The sequence below is a fragment of the Lampris incognitus genome, chromosome 17 (assembly GCF_029633865.1).
Source record: "Lampris incognitus isolate fLamInc1 chromosome 17, fLamInc1.hap2, whole genome shotgun sequence".
Classification (NCBI taxonomy): domain Eukaryota; kingdom Metazoa; phylum Chordata; class Actinopteri; order Lampriformes; family Lampridae; genus Lampris; species Lampris incognitus.
The window spans coordinates 3676821-3689047 of NC_079227.1; the positions used below are offsets into that span (position 1 = coordinate 3676821).

At 50.8% G+C, this 12227-nt stretch overlaps 1 protein-coding gene across 1 annotated transcript in view; it reads right to left on the reverse strand.

Moving 5' to 3' along the window:
* Window positions 1–798: 798 nt before the first annotated feature.
* nptx2b (neuronal pentraxin IIb) overlaps window positions 799–12227 on the reverse strand; it is a 28748-nt gene continuing 17319 nt past the window's right edge. The window contains exons 5-8 of the mRNA XM_056297580.1: window positions 7290–7509; window positions 4791–5035; window positions 2278–2457; window positions 799–1029 (exon numbers count right to left, since the gene is read on the reverse strand). Of these exons, the coding sequence (XP_056153555.1) occupies window positions 799–1029; window positions 2278–2457; window positions 4791–5035; window positions 7290–7509 (876 nt within the window). The remainder of the gene's footprint in view (window positions 1030–2277; window positions 2458–4790; window positions 5036–7289; window positions 7510–12227) is intronic.

Consider the following 12227-nt stretch of genomic DNA (forward strand, 5'->3'; position numbering starts at 1 on the left):
ACAATAACGCAACAATCACCTAACCAACAAACAGCAAATACGCAATGCCATTACACATCACTCGTGTTTGCCAGACCGCCGGTGTGTCCAACCCTCAACTGATGTGTTGTATGTCACAATACACGACAGACAGACACTCATACTGTACAAGTTGTGTACTGGGTGTGTGTTATGAACTAGTGGCTTTAGATTGTCTACTATAAGGAAGTGTGTGTTTGTTATTGTATGCATGTAGCCATGGATGACTTGGATACTAACTTGAAGGTTGCAGGGTAATAGATGTGTGTGTGTGTGTGTGTGTGTGTGTGTGTGTGTGTGTGTGTGTGTGTGTGTGTGTGTGTGTGTGTGTGTGAATTAGTGTATTTATATGCCTGAGAAGAGACCTGTGAATGTGTGCAGCTGTCACCATGACAGTTGTGAACACCGAGGGAAACCATGAGAAACCACTAGAAACCACTAGAAACCACGAGAAACCACTAGAAACCATGAGAAACCACGAGAAACCACTAGAAACCACTAGAAACCACTAGAAACCATTAGAAACTACTAGAAACCATTAGACACCACTAGAAACCATGACAAGCAGAGCTGCTACATTAGAGACCAACAGAATCTAAGCCGGTCTGCTTCTAGTCTAGTCTAGACGACGCACCATCCATGAAAGCCACTTGGCAGTAGAAGAAGAGAAGCCCACAAATGGAGAGGCTGAACAGGTGTAAAATAACAGAATACAGGTGAAGGAGCAGGTCACATGGCGGGCAGGCAGGCAGGCAGGCAGGCAGACAGGAGAGACCGGCTCTAAGCGTTGGGGAGTCGGTCCTGACACACTTCCAGGGGCCGTTTGAACGCTCCTCTCCCAAACACCTCCACGTTGCTGGATAACCAGGAGACCACGTTCCCGGGGATGTACGCCGAGCAGTTCGCCATGGTCTGGATCTCTGATGGCTTCAGAAACCGGTCCCATATGTTGACCTGACTCAGCTCGCCCACGAAGGCCTGGCCGGCGTCAAAGCGGCCGCCCACCACGTCCTGCAGAGACCGTCAACCACAGACCATATCAAACAGTAGCAACAAGAAAAAAACAACAATCAAGGACACACAACCTCGCCTCTGACTGATCCCCCTCCCCCTTTTCTCCCCAGTTGCACCCGGCCAATTACCCCACTCTTCCGAGCCGCCCCGGTCGCTGCTCCACCCCCTCTGCTGATCCGGGGAGGGCTGCAGACTACCACATGCCTCCTCCCATACATGTGGAGTCACCAGCTGCTTCTTTTCACCTGACGGTGAGGAGTTTCACCAGGGGGACGTAGCGCGTGGGAGGACCACGCTATTCCCACCAGTTCCCCCTCCTCCCTGAACAGGCACCCCGACCGACCAGAGGAGGCGCTAGTGCAGCGACCAGGACACATACCCACATCCGCCTTCCCACCCGCAGACACGGCCAATTGTGTCTGAAGGAACGCCCGACCAAGCCGGATGTAACATGGGGATTCGAACCACTGAGCCCCGTGTTGGTAGGCAACAGAATAGACTGCTACGCTACCTGGACGCCTTGAACCATAACTCTTGTCTAGCAGATCAACGACACGTGACAAGACGCCATTTGTACTTGAATCTTTTCGATGACGTCAGTGTCCAGAGTGACTCGTAAAGACAGAGCAGCTCTCGGGGTCCCCTTCGTCTGGAGAGACTTTACTGATCCCCGTGGGGAAATTACACTCTGCGTTTACCCCCTCCTAGCTGTGTCGCTAGGAGCAGTGGGCAGCTGCCGTGCAGCACCCAGGGACCAACTCCAGTTCTTCTTGCCATGCCTTGCTCAGGGGCACAGACAGGAGTATTAACCCTAACATGCACGTCTTTTTGATGGTGGGGGAAACTGGAGCACCCAGGGGAAACCCACCACAGACACGGAGAGAACATGCAAACTCTGCACAGAGGATGACCTGGGACGACCCCCAAGGTTTGACAACCCTGGGGTTCGAACCCAGGACCTCCTTGCTGTGAGGCGACAGCGCTAACCACTGGGCCACCGTGCCGCCTATGGACACCTCCACAGGATAAAGCTCAGGTATAAAACACTTTGGTTTGTCGGACCGCTGCCACTCCCCCGCTCCTCTTTCACATCAAAGAACTGAAAGTCAGCCCACAGAGACAGGAAGCTCAGAGTGTCTACTTCCTTTCATCCCCATCAAAGATGAAGGACACTTGCTCGTTCACAGGTATGAGTCACTCGGTTGTTCCGATCGGACTCTGTCTCTGACGCCAGGACCTGCTCACCTGCTCCTGGCCCAGGATGATGATTCCTCCCGGTTTGATGGGGTGCCAGGCCGCCAGGTTGTCCCCGGAGCCCTGCTGCTCCCCGTCCTGGTAGGCCTCCCACTCGCCGTCCCGTGTGGTCCAGGCGACGCAGATGTGATGCCACCTCCCGTCTCGCACGGATAAGGGCAGTTGGGCAACCTACGGACATAATACTCACACATTACTTTCGTATTCATTCATTCATTTGTCCCAGCGTCCATGTATTTGTGGGGCGTGTGTTATAAGTGTTTATAAAACAGACAGCTCGAATCAAGCCATCTGGGTAGTTGTTAGCCGTGGTATAATAACAGTACACAACCGCGATCACGTCTAATTCCTTCACACAACTCAGTACACTGTGTGAGGGGGAAAGCTGGCCTAACAAAATGCGAGCCTGCAAGGCGTCGTCCTACTGACACGACACAGGTTTCCGGAGCTGCACACAAGGCTGACATACAACCACAATACAACCACAATATACCACGATATACCACAATACAACCACGATATACCACAATACAACCACAATATACCACGATATACCACAATACAACCACGATATACCACAATACAACCACAATATACCACGATATACCACAATACAACCACGATATACCACGATATACCACAATACAACCACGGTATACCACAATACAACCACGATATACCACAATACAACCACAATATACCACGATATACCACAATACAACCACGATATACCACGATACAACCACGATATACCACAATACAACCGCGATATACCACGATATACCACAATACAACCACAATATACCACGATATACCACAATACAACCACGATATACCACAATACAACCACAATATACCACGATATACCACAATACAACCACGATATACCACAATACAACCACGATATACCACAATACAACCACGATATACCACGATATACCACAATACAACCACGATATACCACAATACAACCACGATATACCACAATACAACCACGATATACCACAATACAACCACGATATACCACGATATACCACAATACAACCACGATATACCACAATACAACCACGATATACCACAATATACCACAATATACCACGATATACCACGGCCTGTCACAAGCTACTGCTTAAATAACACAAGTCATATGCTGGAGCCATACTGCAGCGGACTCAGGGGGGCACTCCGGGAACCGCAGCAGCCGGGACACGAACCCGGCTCTCCCGCACCGCGGGCGACAACATTAACCAGTCGACTAACAGGTCCGACCCGTTAGCCGAGGGCTAGCATGTCTACTTATCCATGCAGGCTACACTAGCAACGCACTGACCAGCAGCGAGCACAGCGAGCCCTCTAGCTTAGCTGAGAGGCTAACTTGTGCTTCAAACCTTTTAGTCCAAAACGTTCAACAAAAAATAAGGAAATTATTATTATTATTATTTTTTTTATTTTTCCCTCCTTTTCTCCCCAATTGTACTCGGCCAATTACCCCCCTCTTCCGAGCCATCCCGGTCTCTGCTCCACCCCCTCTGCTGAGCCGGGGAGGGCTGCAGACTACCACATGCCTCCTCCCATACATGTGGAGTCACCAGCCGCTTCTTTTCACCTGACAGTGAGGAGTTTCACCAGGGGGACGTAGCCCGTGGGAGGATCACGCTATTCCCCCCAGTTCCTCCTCCCCCCTGAACAGGCGCCCCGACCGACCAGAGGAGGCGCTAGTGCAGCGACCAGGACACATACCCACATCCGGGTTACCACCCGCAGACACGGCCAATTGTGTCTGTAGGGACCCCCGACCGAGCAGGAGGTAACACGGGGATTCAAACTGGCGATTCCCGTGTTGGTAGGCAACAGAATAGACCGCCACGCCACCCGGACGCCCTGTAGCTTAAATGTCCATCCATCCATTATCCAAACCGCTTATCCTGCTCTCAGGGTCACTGGAGCCTATCCCAGCAGTCATTGGGCAGCAGGCAGGGAGACACCCTGGACAGGCCGCCAGGCCATCTCTCACACACACACACACACACACACACACACACACACACACACACACACACACACACACACACACACCCCTAGGGACAATTTAGTATGGCCGATTCACCTGACCTACATGTCCTCGGACTGTGTGAGGAAACCGGAGCCCCCAGAGGAAACCCACGCAGACACTTCACACACAGGAAGACCTGAGACGACCCCCAAGGTTGGACTACCCCGGGGCTCGAACCCAGGACCTTATCTGCTGAGAGGCGACCGCGCTAACCACTGCGCCGCCGTAGCCTAACTGGTTTTATTTTGATTATTTGTTTGGTGGCCGTAGTGTAAGTGGGATAATCCCCTCCCCGGTGCGCATTACAGGATTCTAACACACGCCATGGAGGTGACCAGGCACTTATTTGCCTCTACATTGTGCGTTAAAACCCATGAGTGCAGAACTTGTCGTGGATTACGCCTTACGTGGTGAGGAGCGTCCTCAGCTGCGGAGTGGACGTTGGACTTGCCTTGTCGTTGATCAGCAGCTCAATGGGGTTGTTGCCCCATTCGATGAGCACTATCTCGTTGGCCTGGCCCGGCACGCCGTAGGAGAAGGGTGTGCCGATGCCGGGGCTGGCGCTGGACTTGATCCACATGCACAGGGTGAAGGCGTACATCTCTGGCAGGCTCTTGGTCATCTGGCCGTACAGGTAGTTGGTCCGCTGGGGGAGGGACAGCTTAAACTGCTCTGGAGATTTAAAGTCTCCCCCACCTGGGCCGAGAGGGAGACAGACAGACAGACAGTTAGACAGAGAGACAGAGACAGACAGAGACAGACAAAGAGTGAGAGAGAGAGACAGACAGAGACAGACAGACAGAAAGACAGAGACACACAGTTAGACAGAGAGACAGACAGAGAGTGAGAGAGAGAGAGAGAGAGAGAGAGAGAGAGAGAGAGAGAGAGAGACAGACAGACAGACAGACAGACAGACAGACAGACAGACAGAGACAGACAGAGAAAGACAAAGAGTGAGACAGAGAGAGAGACAGTGAGCGAGAGAGAGACAGAGAGACAGACAGTGAGCGAGAGAGAGACAGAGAGACAGACAGTGAGCGAGAGAGAGACAGAGAGACAGAGAGAGAGACAGTGAGCGAGAGAGAGACAGAGAGAGAGACGGAGAGAGACAGAGAGACAGACAGAGAGAGAGAGACAGAGAGAGAGAGAGACAGACAGAGTGAGAGTGAGACAGAGAGAGAGAGTGAGCGAGAGAGAGACAGCGAGAGAGACAGAGAGAGACAGAGAGAGAGAGAGAGAGAGAGAGAGAGAGAGAGAGAGAGAGAGAGAGAGAGAGAGGTGTCTCATAAGGTCGTGTTCTGTCCTAAACTTGTTAATCACCGGACAGAAAAGGAAACACCAACACCCACTTTTATCTCTAATCCACAGACAGTCACAGACAGTCACAGTCCACAGCGAGTCGGACGCAAATAAATCAGAGTCCCGTGAGAGAAGCGACTCCATCAAACCGTGTGTGTGTGTGTGTGTGTGTGTGTGTGTGTGTGTGTGTGTGTGTGTGTGTGTGTGTGTGTGTGTGTGTGTGAGACTTGGTAACTCTGTCCTTCTTCATGCATCCCCCATAATCCAGGTATGAAAATGTAAGAAAGGGGACTCAGTTCATCTGGACACCACCTTTATCACTCATCTACTATACGGTACCGGCTCGGCTCGGCTCGGCTCGGCTCGCTTCTGCGTCGTTTCCGATACTCGACAGAGCACGGCGTGGGTTTTTTGTGTTTTGATTTAAATGTCCCTTAAGACGACTCCTCTTCGGTGTGTCGACGGGGACACTGACGAGCGTCAGAGTCGTGTTCGGCCTTCACCCAGCACGTTTATTTCCCCAGACTCTCACAGGCGCACAGCACAACTGCAGAACCCCTAACACGCTTATGTTGCCATGGTTCCGGATCGAATTAAAAATCACATACTGCGTAAAACGTCACGTCACGCACATCCCGTCACGCACATCACGTCACGCACGTCACGTCACGCACATCACTTCACGTCACGTCACGCACGTCACGTCACGTCGCACGTCACGCACGTCCCGTCACATCACATCACGTCACGTCACGCCACACGTCGGCACGTATTCTGAACGTGATGAAACAACATGTACAATTGTTCATCCTGTATGGGCCATCCCACATTCATAAGTGCAGAATAGCGCCCCCTCCCGGTGTCCCGGGTTTCTCGGTGGCGCTCCGGGGGGCATGTTAGCACCGTGGAGCTGGTAAGGGTACAAAGCCCCAGCACCGTGGAGCTGCAGCAGGGATTACTTAACGAGCAATCATTTATAGTTTATGACACGAGTTCTTTCTCACAGTTGTATAAAAACGTAGTTCATTACCCCAAAGTTCACTTTTGTGTCTTATTGACCTTTTATTTGATCCTTTGTGAAGTTCTTACCCGTCTTTGTAATCTTGTCTGTAATGTCGGTACATCTGAATGTTCGCCAATTAAAAAGAAAAAAATGCCGGGCGATATGGCAGGCGCGCACTGATGACGACATGACGCAAAACGACGCACGACGCTGTTCTCTGACCAATCAGAGGTCTGCGTTGGTTTTGGTACCGCTTCAGTTTCTTTGGAACCTCGACAAAGGTGGTACCAGAACGTGGTAACCGTTACCAACATGCCGGCACTTTCCAGTCATGGAAAACGAACAAAGGGTGAGTCGAGCTGAGCCGATACCATGTAGGGGAAAAGGGGCATAAGGGACCTCTTCAGCCTCACCTGACTGCAGCTACCCCCACCCGTATAAACGATACAGTGACTGCAGCTACCCCCACCCTTATACGGGTGGGGGTAGCTGCAGTCACTGTATCGTTTATACGGGTGGGGGGACACTTATGGAAGCACCAGTAGACTCCCACTATACATCACCGCATCATCCACATAGAGGCGTCGAGCCCGAGGCGTGACGTCAGTGCCGTGCCGTGCCGTGCCGTGCCGAGCGGCGGTTCTCTACCTTTCTCCAGCTCGCTGATCCTCTCCACCAGGGCGTTGAGCGTGCCCTCGGTCTTGAGCCGGTACACCGCCGTGGCGTTGGACAGCATGCTCTTCTCCTCCTCCAGGTTGTTGACCTTCCGCAGCAGCTGCTCCTCCAGCTCCCCCAGCCGCCGCTGCAGGAGGTCCCGCAGCTCGCTGGGGAAGGAGGCGCCCGAGCTGTTGGCCCTCATCTGCTGTTGCTGATGGAAGAATGTCAAAGATAATGATGATAACCGATCACGACAACAACAACGACAACAACAACAACAATAACACTAATGACAATAACAACCCAAACATGCTGCTGCCACCCCTACTACCCATAAATAACAACAACAACACTAATATTAATGACAATAACAACCCAAACCTGCCGCTGCTACACTTACTACCCATAAACAACAACAACAACACTAATGACAATAACACTAATGACAATAACAACCCAAAACTGCCACTGCTACACTTACTACCCATAAATAACAACAACAACAATAATAATGACAATAACAACCCAAACCTGCCGCTGCTACACTTACTACCCATAAATAACAACAACAACAATAACACTAATAATGACAATAACAACCCAAAACTGCCACTGCTACACTTACTACCCATAAATAACAACAACAATAATAATAATAATAGTAATGACAATAATAATACTACTAATAACAATAACAACCTAAAACTGCTGCTGCCACCCCTACTACCCATAAACAACAACAATAATAATAATAATAGTAATAATAAACATATAAAACCTTTAGTTATTTAGCTCTTTTCTCAACAAAGTTACAAAGTGCTTTTAAACAACACAACACCCAAAACAAAAACAAAAAACAACACAGACACACACACACACACACAGACCTTAATATGACAATGAAAATGAGCAGAGCAGAAAGTGGTACATTATGAAAGGCAGATGTGTCAACGCTGCCAGATGTGAACCAAGCTCAGGAGTGGTTTTAGCAGGGGTCCACAAGAGGACGGCCTGGCTGTGGGGAGACAGACGGGCTCGGCCGGACCCCTGATGCCGAGCGTCTGGCTTCTCCACACACCGGGGGACAGTCACGGGCTTCGGGGATAGTAACACATGCTGAGATGTGGACCGGGTCTGGTCCGTGTACGGCTTTAGAAGTTACCCATAAAAACTTACAGTCCATCCTGAAACCAGCAGCAAGTCAGTGTAGTGACGTGTGAGCACGTTACAAAGGTCACGTGATCAACGCAACGATCAGATACTGTCCTTTTCAGCCTTCACTGATATCAACATCAACAACAACACAACAACAACACAACAACTTAGTTTTGTATAGCACCTTTCCATACTGATCAGTCTGACCTAGTGGCTGATGTGCTGGGGGACGGTCAGCAAAACCGCAGCCTCCTGGTTTGAGTCCTGTGCTCGGGTTTCCCAGCCTGTGAAACCTTAACGAGATTACTGCTGACTGTTGTGTTAACCAATCTCTGCAAATAAGACTGAAGGGACACATTCAATTAAGCCTCGTGCTTAATGTACTTACAGAAGGGCAGTGGATTAAACAGCTGACACGTGGTGCGCCCACACTGCAGGCTGGCGGTCAGCCTGCTACAACAGACGGGCCTCCTTTTATTAAGAAGCAGACCTTCTTGTATTCCCTGCGAAGGACACCTTCTGTGGGACGCCCTTCGGCCCACTGTGTACAGTATATCATGTATTGTAGTGAAGTCAGGGGGCAGCCGGGAATCCGCTGAAGCCGGGACACGAACCCGGGGTCGCCCGCACCACGGGCCACTGCGCTAACCGGTCCACTAAAGGGTCCGACCCGTTAGCCAATGGGCTAGCGAGTCTAGTCATTCGTGTAACGACCATGGATGACTAGACTCGCTAGCCCTTGGCTAACGGGTCGGACCCTTTAGAGCAGTGTTTCTCAACCCAGTCCTCAAGGAACCCCTATCCTGCATGTTTTCTTTGCAACCCTGAATAGGTACCTGTTTGTAGTTATTCAACCAATCAGCAATGAATTTTGTCAGATGCTGCACACCTTGCATAATGAAGTGCTGCGAGATGATTGGTCAAGTAAGTACAAGCAGGGCTACCTATGCAGGGTTACAATGAAGATCTGCAGGATAGGGGGTCCTTGAGGACTGGGTTGAGAAACACTGCTTTAGTGGACCGGTTAGCGCAGTTGTCCTGGGTTGGTTTCCCGGCTGGGGCAGCAGTTCCCAGCTGCCCCCGGACTGACTCCAGTATTGTGACTGAGTTTCCTGATGGTGGTAAAGAGGGTACGTTTAGGGCTCAGAGACCGCTGGAGAGCCTGCTGACCAAGCAGAACTTCAGCAGCTACTGGGAAGTAACGGATGCTAAGGCCGGACAACCTGTTTATGAAGTCCTGCATGAGAAGTTGTAACTGTTCTGTATTCTAGTACATAATGAAGTCTTAGGCCTGGTCCACACCGCTGACCTCCACCTGGGTGTGACGGCGACCTCTCTGGGCCGCTGCAGCTCCCAACACATGTGGTGTCCACACAGACAGCACTGCTGCTGCCGGCCCGACCGGTTTAGGATTATGAATTATTGTCGCGTGTTCGACTTCACCAGGGGGCAGAAGTATTAGTTGTCTACAGTTTGGTTGGGAGATGTTCTGCAGTTCTGGGGGGTGGTGCACTGTTGCCGGGTCAAAGGTTAGGGTGCACATGACGTTGTGCAGGAAGAGATGGCCTGTTATTCCATCCATCATCCAAACCGCTTACCCTACTCTCAGGGTCATGGGGATGGGGGAGCCTATCCCAGCAGGCACTGGGCTGCAGGCGAGGAGACACCCTGGACAGGCTGCCAGGCCATCACACAGGACTCACACACACACACACACACACACACACACACACACACACACACACACACACAGACACACACACATTCAAACCTAGGGACAATGTAGTACGGTGAGTCATCTGACCTCCATGTCTTTGGACTGTGGGAGGAAACCGGAGCCCCAGCAGGAAACCCACACAGACACGGGGAGAACATGCAAACTCCACACAGAGGACGACCCTCAAGGTTGGGGTACCCCAGGGCTCGAACCCACGACCTTCTTCATTCATTCTAAATGTCAAATAAATAATATTTGTAGTTTTTCACGTGTGTGACATATTCTGCTGATACAGATACTGAAACTGTAGTGGATGGTGTCGGTATGTCATGTGTTGGTGCTGGTATGGTGTCGGTATGTCATATGTTGGTGCTGGTATGGTGTCGGTATGTCATGTGTTGGTGCTGGTATGGTGTCGGTATGTCATGTGTTGGTGCTGGTATGGTGTCGGTATGTCATGTGTTGGTGCTGGTATGGTGTCGGTATGTCATGTGTTGGTGCTGGTATGGTGTCGGTATGTCATGTGTTGGTGCTGGTATGGTGTCGGTATGTCATGTGTTGGTGCTGGTATGGTGTCGGTATGTCATGTGTTGGTGCTGGCATGGTGTCGGTATGTCATGTGTTGGTGCTGGTATGGTGTCCGTATGTCATGTGTTGGTGCTGGTATGGTGTCGGTATGTCATGTGTTGGTGCTGGTATGGTGTCGGTATGTCATGTGTTGGTGCTGGTATGGTGTCGGTATGTCATGTGTTGGTGCTGGTATGGTGTCGGTATGTCATGTGTTGGTGCTGGTATGGCGTCGGTATGTCATGTGTTGGTGCTGGTATGGTGTCGGTATGTCATGTGTTGGTGCTGGTATGGTGTCGGTATGTCATGTGTTGGTGCTGGCATGGTGTCGTTATGTCATGTGTTGGTGCTGGTATGGTGTCGGTATGTCATGTGTTGGTGCTGGTATGGTGTCGGTATGTCATGTGTTGGTGCTGGCATGGTGTCGGTATGTCATGTGTTGGTGCTGGTATGGTGTCGGTATGTCATGTGTTGGTGCTGGCATGGTGTCGGTATGTCATGTGTTGGTGCTGGTATGGTGTCGGTATGTCATGTGTTGGTGCTGGTATGGTGTCGGTATGTCATGTGTTGGTGCTGGTATGGTGTCGGTATGTCATGTGTTGGTGCTGGTATGGTGTCGGTATGTCATGTGTTGGTGCTGGTATGGTGTCGGTATGTCATGTGTTGGTGCTGGTATGGTGTCGGTATGTCATGTGTTGGTGCTGGTATGGTGTCGGTATGTCATGTGTTGGTGCTGGTATGGTGTCGGTATGTCATGTGTTGGTGCTGGTATGGTGTCGGTATGTCATGTGTTGGTGCTGGTATGGTGTCGGTATGTCATGTGTTGGTGCTGGTATGGTGTCGGTATGTCATGTGTTGGTGCTGGTATGGTGTCGGTATATTATGTGTTGGTGCTGGTATGGTGTCGGTATGTCATGTGTTGGTGCTGGTATGGTGTCGGTATGTCATGTGTTGGTGCTGGTATGGTGTCGGTATGTCATGTGTTGGTGCTGGTATGGTGTCGGTATGTCATGTGTTGGTGCTGGTATGGTGTCGGTATATTATGTGTTGGTGCTGGTATGGTGTCGGTATGTCATGTGTTGGTGCTGGTATGGTGTCGGTATGTCATGTGTTGGTGCTGGCATGGTGTCGGTATGTCATGTGTTGGTGCTGGCATGGTGTCGGTATGTCATGTGTTGGTGCTGGCATGGTGTCGGTATGTCATGTGTTGGTGCTGGTATGGTGTCGGTATGTCATGTGTTGGTGCTGGTATGGTGTCGGTATGACTGTCAGCAGATGATTTCCTATTTTTACTGAACCAACCGCGCGTTTCACGCAGAGAGAAATGGGCGTCGCGTCTATTCTGTATAGTCGCGTCTATTCTGTAGAGTCGCGTCTATTCTGTAGAGTCACGTCTATTCTGTAGAGTCGTGTCTATTCTATATAGTCACGTCTATTCTGTAGAGTCACGTCTATTCTGCAGAGTCGCGTCTATTCTATAGAGTCGCGTC